At 48.0% G+C, this 14,336-nt stretch overlaps 1 protein-coding gene across 6 annotated transcripts; it reads left to right on the forward strand.

Moving 5' to 3' along the window:
- The first annotated feature begins 3,269 nt into the window (after window positions 1–3,269).
- On the forward strand, window positions 3,270–11,010 carry RNF222 (ring finger protein 222). 6 transcript variants are annotated; one of them, XM_045198825.2, is made up of 3 exons: window positions 3,270–3,401; window positions 7,220–7,740; window positions 8,084–11,010. In XM_045198825.2, the coding sequence occupies exon 3, from the start codon at window positions 8,089–8,091 to the stop codon at window positions 8,722–8,724; it is 636 nt and encodes a 211-aa protein (XP_045054760.2). In that variant the 5' UTR covers window positions 3,270–3,401; window positions 7,220–7,740; window positions 8,084–8,088; the 3' UTR covers window positions 8,725–11,010. The 6 variants fall into 6 exon arrangements, with proteins under 6 accessions (XP_045054760.2, XP_045054762.2, XP_045054759.2 ...); XM_045198827.2 differs by having other exon boundaries at window positions 8,087–11,010; XM_045198824.2 differs by having other exon boundaries at window positions 7,220–7,696.
- The last annotated feature ends 3,326 nt before the right edge of the window (window positions 11,011–14,336 follow it).

Genomic DNA, 14,336 nt, shown 5'->3' on the forward strand with positions numbered 1-14,336 from the left:
CCTAAAAACAAAAACAAACACAAACTAAGCAAACAACTAGAACAGGAACAGAATCACAGAAATGGAGATCACATGGAGGGTTATCAGTGGGGAGGGGGGAGGGAGAATGGAGGAAAAGGTACAGGGAATAAGAAGTATAAATGGTAGGTACAAAGTAGACAGGGGGAGGTTAAGAATAGTATAGGAAATAGAGAGCCAAAGAACTTATTTTTTTAATATAGTTTATTGATTGTGCTATTACAGTTGTCCCACTTCCCCCGCTTCACTCCACTCCATCCTGCACACCCCCTCCCTCCCACATTCCCCCCTCTGTAGTTCATGTCCATGGGTCATACATATAACCTCTAGAAGCCAAAGAACTTATATGCACAACCCATGGACATGAACCAAGGCACGGGGAATGAGGGTGGGAGGGGGGTCCATGGCAGAGGGAAGTAAACGGAGGGGGGGGAATGGGACAATTGTAATAGCATAATCAATAAAATATACTTAAAAATAATAAATAAAGTCTCTTAGGCCCCTCCCAAGACCTGCTAAGACCTGAGACAGGGCCTGAAGTCTGAATCTTTTTATCAGTTCTGCAGGTGGTCATGGTGTTCAGGAACTTTTATCCTGGCCCAGCCATTCATCCCTTGCAGAAACCAGGCCTGCAGTCAGCCGGTGGTCAGTCAGCCTCAGCCAGATTCTCCCCTTGTCCGGTAGCTCCCTGCATCAGAGAGGCCTCTCCAGAGAAGGTCTATGTTAAGGGCCAAAATGGTCTCCAGACCCATCCCCATCCTGGTTGGCCTCATGTCCAGGACATGCTTCAGTGTCTTGGCAACATGACCACTAATGTGACCCCAGAACTGGATCCAAGTCTGCAATGTGGCCTGAACAGAACAGAGGCCACTGGCCGCATCCCCCTCCTGAGCTGAAAACTAATCTTACATCATTCAGACTGCATTTGTCCTCTCTGCTGAGAAAGACAGGACACTCTTAAATGGGTGGTGGGATTGGCAACAGACACCTTATTCACCAAGCCGGGACCAGATTGGCCAGGGCCCTTGAAGTAGGAGGTATTCAAGTCCTAGTGCCTCTCTTTAGCCTTCTCTCTTGTCGTGATGATGACGACGACAACGAAAACAGTGATGACGATGGTAGATGGAGATCTTAATGCATAAGAGGTGTGGTTCCAGGAACATTATTTGCAACCATTCATTTAATCATCACAATCCCATAAACCAAAATGGTCTCCATCATTATCCTCACTTTTCAGATGGAGCAACTGAGGCACAAAGGGATTAAGTAACTTACCCAAAGGTACATGGCAATTTCTCTTTATATGAACACACACACAGCACTTGTGAATGCTCATGTGCTGACCTCAATTTCCCAGAGATCCCTACTATCAAATCCTATGGTGTAGATCCTTCTGGCTAATACACGTGTGCCCTTGACCTTTCCTGATTACGAATTCCCCGCTGCCTGCCAAAACTTAACAGCCCTATGTCCCCCTCTCTCAGGACCTTGTTGGATGGTTACGCCCAACTGATAAACTCAAGCTAAGATTTCTCTGGCTGATATATTTACTCCCTCAGCTAACTTTGTATGTGTGTGTAAACATATAGATATAAACATGTACATATAATTTTTAAAGTGGGATTCTTATTTTGAAACACAAAACTATGACAGACTATAATAATAAAAATTTCAAGGCAATATATTCAAGGCAATCTTCAAAGTTAAGCTTCACGGCAGGGCTAATGGAAAAGATTTGGGGGCCTCAGGAATTTCATACTAGTCTGAGTCTAAAGACAGTCCATCCAGGCTCAGTCCCCCACCCAGGGGACACATGGGGCATTGATGCTGAGTATGTGGGACTCCTTTTCAGGAAGCCCAGGGAGCCCCAGGAGAGTCATGAGCCACGCTGTCAACAGGGCACCGTGCTGATGGCAGGGAGAAACCTGGGAAGCCCTCTGGGACTAGAGTGCAAAATGAATATAGGATGTCTGGTGAAATTTCAGTTCTAGATAGCACAACAGATTTTTTTTTTAGCATAATTAGGTCCCAAATATTACACTGAGCATACTTATACCAGAAGTTATTGGTCGCTTATCCGAAATTGCAAATTTACTTAGGCAGTCTGTATTCCTATGTGTTAAATCTAGGACGGTCTGGGATTTCTCATATTCAGCTTCTGGGGAAAGAGCATGGGAGACTGTCATAACAGTTGGCACCCAGCGATCTCCCTTTGGTGGACAGGGGTGCAGTGCCCTGACTACCCTCCCCTACCAGCCTCAGGGCAGCCATGGTTGGCTGGGTGGGGGAGGAGCCATCCTGCGTCACCCTATGGGGCCACATACATAACTGGCTGTGCTTTGGATCCAGGAAACTCTTTTTTTTTTTCCAGAAGAAAAATAATTTCTTGATGACTTAGCCTCCAGTCCTCAGAGGACTGAGAGAGAATTCCCCAAAATGGTTTCCAGTCCTGAATTTGTGCCTGCCTTATTGTTATGGCTTTTTTCTGATCATGAAAGAAACACACATTCAGGGTGCAAATTCAAATGTCACAGGAACGTCTAAGTTAGAACATCCTTCTAGAGATAACCACTATCAAGTTTAATGTGTCTTCTTCCAGACTTTTCTCTATAAAAGTGCTCATGTTATTATCATTTGTATAAATAGAATCATGTTATACAGGCTGTTCTGAAACTTCTGTTTGCCGTGATATCAGCGGCTTCTCGCCATGCAAGTGTGAGTTTCTAATTCGTTGTTTCGACTCTGCCTCATGCTTTAGCCCAGTGGCGTCTGGTCTTCTGGAGCTCTGAGCCCCTTTGAGCATCTGATGAATGACAAATACACACAGGCACATCACCCGCATACCTGGGTATGACTTGGGGCATCATAGTCTTCCTGAGGTTGATCTGACTCCTTCACCCTGGGCATGGCAGGGGAGCAGGGGATGGGGGAGGACCACTGAAATGGGTCCAGGAGAGTGGAAGACTGTGCACACGACTTGTTGGGATGGGAAGACCCATCTCCGGGGAGCCTCAGTCAAAGCGGTCTTGGGTCACTGCCTCCTTGTGAGACCCTCTGCCTGTCTGAAGCACCCCTCTCTGGGCTCGTTTTCGGGCCAGGGTCTCCGCTCCTGGCAGTCTCATCAAGATCACGTGACTCCAGCAGCGGCCAAACCCCTGGGCAATGCCAAGAGCCTCCTGGCCTCAAACAAGTTGGGTGACATTCACTTCCTGGCGCTGTCCTCCCCGACTTGCTCACTCATTAGGAAATGCCTCAGCGGCAGCTGTCACAGTAACAGCAGCAGGAGGGCGTGCTGCATGCCCAGCCCCTCTGGGTGGCTCAGATCTGCCCTAAAGAGGCCGCGGGTGGAGAGGTGGATACTGCTCTTCCTGGCCTCAGCCAAAGTGAGTCTGGGGACCCAGCTGGGGGTGGGAAAGGAGCAGGATCCAGGCAGAGGTTGGCAAGGTTCTAGACTGAAGCTGGAGTGATGCAGGGGTGTGTGTATATGTGTGTATTTGTGTAGTGTTGTGGGGGTGGGAGAGTGGCCACAGCTGAAAGTACAGAGCCTCTGCCTCATAGCCTCACTGTCCCAAGGTGGGGAGGAGGGGAGTCCCTGGGCTGAGGACACCCCCAACCGGTCCTCATAATGGGCTGCTGCTGTGGCTGAAACTGGGTAAGGGGGTTTCATGAGGTCAGCTCCCTTGGGCCAACTCCCCTCGGGCCAAAGCTTGTCCTCCCCTGCCTCACAGGTCGCTGGAGTGGTAGCTCTGTTTAGAATCACTCTGAGAAGGGAACTTTGGGTAGTCATTTTTCCAATGATGCTTCTGCATCTCTTCCTTTTTTTTTAAACCACTTTACTAAGGTATGATTGACGTACAAAAAACTGAACATGTATAATGTGTACAACTGGATTCTGGAGCTCTGGTGAGGTGTTTTCATCTATGAATGTTTGTTAAGTCAGTGTTTCTGTAGGGGTGTGAGGGCTGGGATATCCTACTCTGCTAGGTTGAGCCCTTGCTGGGGGCGCATCTGAACCACTGCTGGAGGCAGCAGTACACAGCTTGGGCTGCCCATCCTGGGTCTGCCCCGAGCCGGCAGTGCAACTTTGAACAAGTTCCTTAACTTAAGCCTTGAGCTTCAGTTCCCTCATCTGTAAAATGGAGATAATACCTACCTCCCAGAGTGGTCAGGATTAAATGAGGAAGGAATGCAAAATGCCAAGCACATAATTAGTGTTCAATAAATAATGGCTGTTGTAATTATTTATTATTAGCTCAACACTGGTCCCACCTCACCTAGGAAGTCTTTCCAGCCCTCCTCTCCCCACGGTCTCCTAAAGCACCAATGGGAGTGTCTTCTCGTGCATAATGTCTTGCATTGTTATTGAGCTGGTTAGTGCCCAAACCAGATCATGTTCCTCGCATTTCTTCTGCTGCCCGCTCCTCCGCCCCAGCACCTGAGACAGAATCGGGCCCATAAGAGAAATTCAAGGATAAAGAATGAAGTGGAATTAAGAGAAAGGGAGGGACACAAGGAGGGAGAGGCCAGGGAAAGACTGAGAAGGGAGGGGAGAAGAAGGTGGGGAAGGAGGGTGGCATTGTCTAGGCATGAGTGACGTGCCTCTCCTGAAGCTCAGGAAAGAGAAAGGACAGCCCAGAGAGGCCATCCATGGGACCTGGGATGTCTTTTGCATCCTGTGAATCCCTTTTACTTTTCCAAAAACTCACATGAAAAATACAGTCTCTTCTCCCTCCCCTGCTCACCCTGCTCATCCCAAGGAAGACAGTGCGTCCCGACTTGGTTAATATCTATTCACCCAATCTATTAATTGAGTCTAATAATGTACCCTATATCATCTATGGAATCTCCTCCCTCTTTCTTCTCTGCCATCTCCCTCTCCATCGCCTTCCCACATGATCTCAGACAAGTCACTTCCCCCTCTCTGGACCTGGATCCGCTCACCTATGAAACTAGATTTAACTAAATGACCTCAAAAGTCCTTTCTTCCCATAGCATTCTCTCACCTATGCTTTAATTCTCTTGCCTGTCTTGATATCTCCCCTTCAGTTACCTAAACAACTGAAGCTATTGATCATCATTCTTCCTTTTTTTTTTAAGATTTTATTTATTTATTTACTTTTAGAGGGGAAGGGAGGGAGAAACATCAATGTGTGGTTGCCTCTCACGCGCCCCCTACTGGGGAACCGGCCTGCAACCCAGGCATGTGCCCTGACTGGGGATGGAGCCAGCGACTCTTTGTTTCACAGGCTGGTACTCAATCCACTGAGCCACACCAGTTAGCGCTCATTCCTCCTTTTAAAAAAAACAAAACAAAACTCTTTTTCAAGAAAATTTATAAATGTCCACTAGGCTCTAAACTTTCATGAAGAACTTTTTTTTTAAAGATTTTATTTATCTATTTTTAGAGAGAGGGGAAGAGAGAGAAAGAGAGGGAGAGAAACATCAATGTATGGCTGCCTCTTGCATGCTCCCCACTGGAGACCTTTCCCACAACTCAGGCATGTGCCCTGACTGGGAATCGAACCAGCAACCCTTTGGTTCACAGGCCAGCATTCAATTCATTAAGCCACACCAGCCAGGGCCTCATGAAGGACTTTCTTCATCATTGCTTATTTCCAGTGCCTAGCTCAATACCTAGCATGCAGCAGGTACTTAGTTGAATAATTGGATAGACGGATGGATGGATGAAAGGAAGGATGGATGAATAAATATGGATGGGTGAATGATGGATGGATGGATGCATGGATGGTTAGATGGAATGAATTACTACCACATGCCTGTGGGGAGTTATGAAACACAGGAGGACACGTTAGCAGTTGGTTGGCTGAAGAAAATCATGGTCTTTCTGAGAATAACTTGTTTTGTTTAGACATTTATAGGCATTGTGAAACAAAGTGACTGAGAAACACTGGCGCCACCATCGTAATTTTTATCTGTTGTCCACCACCTACCAATATAGTGTCATCTTGCTCAGTTATTCTAATTTGAAGGAAGCCGATCTCTGGGAAGGATGTGCAATTTTTTAGTCATCTAAATAATAAGGACCATCTGGGGAGAAGAGGGAAGGAGGGGGAGGCAGGTGCTAGGAGGGGAGAGGGCTTGGCCTGCCTCAGCAATGACACCCATCTTTTATTGAGCCCCTGTCTTTTATTTGTGCTGGACTCTCGGCTCATACCAGCTCACTTAATACTCTGAACAACTCTGAAAGGGAGGTAGTATTATTACCAACCCCATCTTACAGATGGAAAACTGAGGCTCAGGTAGTTTATACCACTTACCTGAGGTTTTACAGACAGTGATGGATGTATCAAGGATTTGAACCCAGCTCCAGAGTCTGAGCAGCTGCAACCCCCAGCCCCTACCTGGGGTCACACTGACAGCCTCAGACACTAAAGCCTGAAAACCGCTGCAAAGGTTTGGGTGCTGCCTGCAGGGTGCCAGGCCCCCTACCCCAAATTTCATCAGGCTTTTTAAAAGAAATTAGCTTTACATATTTTTGATCCTTCTTAGTTATGGGACATTTTCAAACTGGTAAAATTGATTTGGAACCAAGCCAAGAGAGGGGAGAAATCTCAAAAGACTTGTGATTTGACAAACTATAGTTGTCCTCCTATTAACTAATCTTCTTCTCATTAGGTCATCTCTCAGTTCTATTTGTCAGCGTGTCCAGGGGTCTTTTAGCATTGATGAAAGAATTTATCGGGTGACTATAACATCTCTAAAGGGGCTGTTCTTGATGGGTTTAGACTACACAGTTGTGACATCAGGGACTTTTAAATGAGGATGCTTGGGCCTCACCACATGCCCAGATGGGTATTTCCCTTTAAGGTCATCATCTTGGGAAGCTGTGTCCTTAATCCAACAATTCTGCCTTTGGCAAGAACATTTTGGAGCTTCTCCTTTGCTCTCAGATATTTTTAAATTTTATTGATTGATTTTAGAGAGAGGGAGGGAGAGAAAGAGAGAAACATCAGTTTGTTGTTCCACTTAATTTATACATTCATTGGTTAGTTCTTGTATGTGCCCTGACCAGGGATCAAACCTGCAACCTTGGTGTACTGGGATGATGCTCTAACCATCTGAGCTACCTGGCCAGGGCTCAGATAATGTTTAAAACCCACATTGTAACTTCATGGTGACTCCATATCTTTGATTTGAAACCGTATCATGTCACTTGAGCACTCACTTATTTTCCCACCAGGCTTGGCTCCAAAGGACTTTTGGCCATTTCACAATACCGGACATAGACTCGAAGGATGAAAATCTGTCTTCGCTGAGATTAATAAGAAGGTTCTCAGGCAGCCCTCTTAGAAGACTCTGAAGAATGACTGAGCTGCGGCAGGTGGAGAATGAGCCTCCAGCTCCCTGAGGTGACTACGCAGAGGGCCAGCAGGCATTTGGATGTGTAGGTTCGGTGCTTTATTTTCAAAACCGTCCTTGCTTTACAACCACACAGCACAGAGGAATGCAACCAATGACTGGATACGAACGAGTGGATCAGGCAACCCCTGAGCGGGGAGACTGAGGAACAGCAGAGGCTTGTCTGGGAAACAGCCACTTGGGGCACAGGCCCACAGTGGGGCCTGGACTGAGGCTGGGGGCGCATCTACTCAGCCACCTGCTTCCCCCGGGGAACTGGGACTACCTGCCTTCACTTCCACCAAGGAAGCAGGAAGAGGTGAGGTGGTGATCTCACCATGTGTAGACCATGTCATGGCTGAGGTGAGGTATCGGGGAGGCTACACATTCATCGCATTCCTTGCACTTCCTTCCAGAGTCAGTGGGGCTGGGCTGGGGTCTCTCGTTACCTGTCTCCCAATCCCCCCTTCCAGAAGGCCCCCTCATCTCTTCCTAAGGGTCTTAGGCTGTAGGTCTTGGTTAATTCAGGTAGGCCACTGAGGAGGAGCAACAGAAGAAGAGGGAAGGAGAGAGAGGGGGAAAAAAGAGGACAGGAGCCCAGGAGAAAGGGAAGAGGGGGGCAGTAGAAGTAGAGTGTAGAAGGGAGTTAGGGAGGGGAGCAAAAAAGGAAAACAGCACTAACGCTCACAGCTTTTCCCGCCCACAGCAGCCATGTCAGAAGGGGAGAGTAAGGACAGCGCGGGCAGCGAGTGCCCGGTGTGCTACGAGAAGTTCCGTGATCTGGAGGGCGCCAGCCGCACACTGAGCTGCGGCCATGTGTTCTGCCATGACTGTCTTGTCAAGTACCTACTCTCCACCCGCGTGGATGGGCAGGTCCAGAGGACCATCGTCTGCCCCATCTGCCGCTACGTCACCTTCCTCAGCAAGAAGAGCTCCCGCTGGCCTTCCATGCTGGACAAGAGCTCCCAGACCCTGGCTGTGCCTATGGGCCTGCCCTCTGGGCCACCGACAAACACCCTGGGCCACACAAACCCCCTGGCTGTCTCCCAGCCTGTCTGGAGAGCATCCCTGAGTCAGAGCACCCAGCTCCCCTTGGACTCACTGCCCAGCCTGGCCCGGGAGCCTCAGATCTTCATCATCAGCCGCCACGGGATGCCCCTGGGGGAGCAGGACAGTGTCCTGCCGCGGCGCAGCCTGGCAGAGCTCTCTGAGGCGTCACCAGCACCCAGCTCCACACGGTCATTCTGCTGCCGTTCCCGCGCCCTCCTTCTCATCACCCTCATCGCTGTGGTGGCGGTGGTGGCTGCCATCTTGCCCTGGGTGCTGCTGGTGAGGAAGCAGGCATGAGTTATGGCTGCCAGGGGCCAGCCAGCAAGACCCGGCCTGGAGCTGCTCTGGAAACTGCCCCACTTCACCCCACCCAGCTGGCTGTGGCCTGGGAGGGAGCAGAAGCCCCCCAGTGCAGATCTAGGCCAACCGACCTGAGGGGTGAGTGGGCACAGGGGAGGCCTGGGGCAGAGAGAGGGCATTAGGATGGTGCTAGCTGAAAGTACAGTGGCACGACCTGACCTTCAGCTGCTTGCTCTCAGCAGGGGTTCAGGCATGACAGGGAAGCTGGGGGCTGGTGACCTCAGAGGCTAGAGCTCGACTGAGTACCTGAGCTCTGGACTGAGCTGGAAACTCCAGGTTCTAGGCCAGGGTCAAAAATGTGGTGGAAGCCGCTCCTCAGAAACAACAGCTGTGCCACCCACCACCCATTCTAGCCTCAGCAGATACCTTCCCCTACGTCTAGGCTAGAACCGAGCAAGGTGGGAAGATGGGTGGTTGCCCCTTCCTGTGTTGGGGGGCACCAGCAGTGAAGTGTAGTTCTTATCTGCCAGGTGACCTACCTGAAGCCAGGTGGGGCTCCCTTGTGGGGACTAGGAATTCTGCTGGCCGGGGGCCCAACAGCAGCACTCCTCTGGGTCAGAATGCCCACCCCGGATTCTCCAGTTTGTTCTCACAAACAGCAGGGGTGGTACAAGGGCCAAAAGCACGTGCATTTCCCAGAATCTCGGCACCTATCCATGACCTTCACAGCTGGGCCACTGCGCACACTCCCACCCCTATGTCCTCCCTGCCCCCAAATCCTCCATGTCCCCAAACTGCCAGCCTAGAAGGGGTACTTCCTCAAAGAAGTTGCTGATCTCAGAGGCTGTGGCCCAGGATTTCTGGAGGAAGTAATAGAAAAGGGTCTTCCTGGGGAGCTGAGGCCACTTCAGGCCACAGGGGTTTGCTGACAGAGGCCAAAGCCAGCAGAATGTCCCACAAACACGGCCAGAGTTCTCCCCAAGCCTCCCAGGCCCAAGGAATGGTCCAAATTTTGAGTCTTGGGTTGTCAAGGATGGATTGGAAGGCGGGGAGTCGAGGAGAAGCCTAATGGTCCAGACTTGAATCAGCTGAGAACTATGTGGGCAAATTAACCCCTGGGGGCTCCCACCTCTCTCCCAGCCCCAGTCCTCCTCCTCATGACCCAACCACTCATTAGAGGCCACACCAGCTGGGCCAGTTCTGAGGTGGCTTCTCAGGCTGGGCTGGGTAAGGAAGGGTGGGGAAGAAAACAGCTGTGCTTGTCAGGGACACTACCGTCTCCACGAACCCTGAAACCCAGGTGCTGTCATACACGGGGCAAGGCCTCTTTACCCGGGGACCCCACCCTGGATTGTGCTGGGGGTGCTTGATGAGGACCAGTGGGTGCAAGTCATCCGGGAACAACTATTTTCTGTTTACTAAGGCCTCTAAGTCAGTGGGTCATCATCTTAAATTAACTTTAGGGTTAAAAACAAACAAAAAAACCCCTCCGGCTCTTTCAAATAGGTGGTTGTTAGCAGTCCAGGTGAGCCAACAGCTGAGCCCTTCACAACCTGTGCCTCTCGGCAGGCAGTGTGCTACCCATGGGGGAAGGAATAGCACGTCGCCTCTTGTCTAGTTCCCAAACTCCCGAAGTGGCTGTCATTTGGGAAGCATTAGGGAGTAGGGTCCATGCTGCAGGGACTGTTCGGGACGCGGGGAGGGTGGGTAGAGCACACGTGGATCTCTTCAGGCTCTTTTCAAGACCAGAGAAGAGCGTAAGTGCTATTTGGGGGCCACAGGTGGATGGATTTATGGAGGAAATATTTATAATGGGAATAAAAATGTTAACTTTACAAAGACTCTTATGAGTCTGTTTTAACCTCAGCCAGGCTGCTTTAAACAGTGCCATGAATTTCTGGGGACCTGATTTTAGTCTTTTCAGATTCTGTTGTTTGTCAAAAATTAATTTCAAAATACCTATAGTGTTTTCATATTATTCAGCAGTGACTTGTAGATGGCACTTTTATTTTCAAAGAATGTCAAAAACTATTTTTTAAATAAAGGCATATATTTTCTCAAAGATTCCAGAGACATTGCAAACGCAAGTGGGGAGCTCCGGGCTTGGACTTTTAAGACAATTCACTTTAGATGGGAAGACAACTTGAAAATACAAATACAAACGGCTCTTAAACCTTTACTGAGCCACACTTGTGAAGGAAATGCAAATTAAAATTCTGCTGGCATACCTATTAGTTTTTTAAAAAACTAATTTTTCACCTATGAGTTTGTCAAACCCTGAAAGTTTCAAAACCCACTCTGCTGACAGGGCTGAGGGGAAGCAGGTGAGGCAATGGGAATGTATATTGGTAAAACCGCTAGGAAGGCAAATTTGACATGATCTATCGAAACTTCCACTTTGACCCTGCAATTTCTGTTCTAGAAATGCAGGCTACAGATATGCTTGCGTCTATGGGCGCTGACCTACACGCACGTTATGTAACCGCAGCGTGGTTCCTAATAACAAGGGACTGGGGAAACCTACATGCCAATCAATGGGGACTGGTCGTAAAACCGAAGGTGCAGGGACTGTTGCGTCGCTGTAAAGAGAACAAGGAAGGAGTCTCTAAGCGGACACCAAAAGTCTCCAAGATACAGCGGCTGATGGGGGGAAAAGCAGGGTGTGGAACACTGGTATCAGATCAGGTACTTCGATTTGTGTAGAAAGTGGGGAAATAAGAATTTACTTTCCTATGTGCTTATGTATGCATAAAGAAATAGAGAAAATACACAAAAAAAACTAATAATAGTGATTAATGGTGGAAGGGAATGAGAAAATGATGAAATGAGAAGAGGAATTTTCCCTTTACCTTTAACATTTTTTGATTTCTGAAACCAGTAAACATATTACTTACTCAAAAATTAAACTGAAAAATTGTATTAGAAGCTAAAGACATCTTCAGTGTACACACCTGTCTGGCGAGGAGTGGCCCCGAGAAGACTCGAGAGCTGCCACACTGCTTGTCCTTTGGCTCCAGTTTCAGCTACTGGCTCAGTGGGGCTGGTTTGTCTGGTTAGAGGTGTGACATCTTATGCTCAACGTGCACCCCAGGAAGAAAGGTAAAAAGTTTAATACTCTCGGTGTTCATGTGGATTTCTTGGGCCCCATCATCTAAAATGCTTATTTTGATTCTTCTCTACCCTTCCTTCCCTTTTTCAAATAAAATCTTTTGCTTTAAGCAACCACCCTGGGGTCAGGTACTACAGGAAACAGCAATTAAATAGACAGATACACAGACAAATGGGTGGGAGCCTGGGGTTAAGTGTAAACTCTTACTCTTCTCTCCCCCAAACACCATAGCCACCTCCCATCCAACAAGGAGAAAATTCTGAGACATCCTAAATTAAATTACAGCAGAGTGGAGGGTGGAGACAAGAATGGTTAACCAGTGTCAGGGCAGAGCACCAGAAGACCGCTTCTGTTCCCCAGTGTATGGTGGACCTTCGAATTGACTTCCAGGGGGCTAGTTCTGCCAGGCACCGCTGCCCACAGGAGCCTCCACTCCTTCCTGACACATGAACTTCTCCAGCTGCTGCCCCCACTCCACCTTATCCCACCCACCTTATCTGTAGCCAATGTAACCTCTTTCGGAACAACTTCCCCCTCTCTCCCCTCTACCTGATATTTAAAAAACACATCAGCTGCAGGGCTGCGGGCATGCTGGCTTTTCCACCTGGCACTGTTGCTGGTAGTTTAGACTTCATGCCCCAGAACGGGGTCTTTGTCTTGCTAGCAATGGCCCAATAAACTCTTCCTTAAAAAAACAAAAAAACAAAAAACAAACTTTCAGCTGTGAAAGTTAAAATTTTTTATTTAACATACCACAATAAACTTTATCTCTAATGTATATGCTTATTTGCACAGTCCTGGACAGCCGATCCATGCATTGCTGACGGGCCCTGGGCCAGGGGCGCCAGGAGCCTGGGCAAGCACAGGAGAGACCTCTGGGCCCTCAGGTACAGTCTCACCACCTCTCCCCTCAGGGAAGCCTGCCGATGACATGGACAGCGCCGATACTGTTTTCGCTTCTCACTTTCACCAACTTGGCAGTCCAAACGTCCTTTTTTGGTACTAAATAAACAAATCTGTCCCATCCTCACAATTCCTCACTTTCCCTTATCCTCCCCTACCCAATACAAATGAATGCAACTACGATATTTTGCTGTGGATATTACGCACTTTTTGCCAAAATTTTTGAGGGAAAAATAAGGATGCACATCACACATGCATAGTACTAATTCTGTATCTACATAAATGTTTTCAATTCTTTTATTTATGCTTATGTGTTAAAAGTGTAACTCTAGCCCTGGCTGGTGTGGCTCAGTGGACTGAATGCTGGCCTATGAACCGAAGTGTCGCAGGTTGGACTCCAAGTCAGGGCACATGCCTGGGTTGTGGGCCAGGTCCCCAGTTGGGGGTGAGAGAGGCAATCAATCAATATCTGTCACACATCCATGTTCCTCTCCCTCCCTACCCAACTCTAAAAATAAATAAAATCTTTAAAAAAAATTGACCTCATCCCATCATCTTCCCAAGACACTTAATTATGTGTACTTGCTGACAAGTCCATCTCCTCCTAGACAATGTGCTCCTTAATGAGAGGCTAGATCCTTCTGGTCTTGGCAAGATCACACCAAGTGCTTGGCATAACATTTAGTAAAGAATAAAAGCTGGGGCTGGTGTATCTCTCCACACCAAGTCCCTCTCCTTTCTTGGAGAGTGAATAAAAACTTTATTCTCTTACAAAATAATAAAAAATAAAAAGCTCCATGCATGAGTGAATGAATGGACAAATGAATGAAGGAACAAATAAATGTGGTGGTTTGGTGTCTAGAAAAAAGTTCAGTCAAGGGACATAGACATGGAATCTGGATAATTCCTGCTTTGGTGTGTCTTGTAACTTTACAAGACCAGCTTCTTCTTCTTCTTTTTTTTTTTAGATTTTATTTATGTTTAAAGAGAGGGAGAGAAATATCGATTAGTTATCTCTCCTACGTGTTCTGACCAGGGACCAAACCCACAACAAACTCAGGTATCTGCCCTGACTGGGAATTAAACTGGTGACCTTTCACTTCACAGGGAGATGCCCAACCAACTGAGCCACCTGGTCAGGTCAAGATCAGCTTCAAAATGACCCAAAAGAGCCAGTTTAAAGGACCTTTTTCAAATTATGTAAGAGGAGTGTAAGGAAGAAGGAAAGAGAGGGCAGCCAGGCTAGGTGGCCAGAAGATCGTGCAGGATAGGGCCAAATACCCAACAGACACTTGCAAAGATAAACAGACTCTATAATTAGGCTACCAGGGATTTGCATCTGTCTGTACAATTTGTACCCCAGTAATCTTCACACTGTATAAAGTGGTCGTGCTGTCCAAATGGTGGGCTGAAGGTTTGATTCTGATGACTCAGTGATGGAGGAAGGGAGGTGATAAAGGAAGACTGAGAGGGAAGGGTGACAGCAGAAATGACGGGGATGCTAAAGAAACATGGAAGGCCTGTGAGAAGAGAGGAAGATGATGGGGGGAAATCTGATGAAGAGTGGGTAAAGGAAACTAGTAAGGACAATAAGAAG

This window comes from Desmodus rotundus, chromosome 9 (genome assembly GCF_022682495.2).
Source record: "Desmodus rotundus isolate HL8 chromosome 9, HLdesRot8A.1, whole genome shotgun sequence".
Taxonomy (NCBI): Eukaryota; Metazoa; Chordata; class Mammalia; order Chiroptera; family Phyllostomidae; genus Desmodus; species Desmodus rotundus.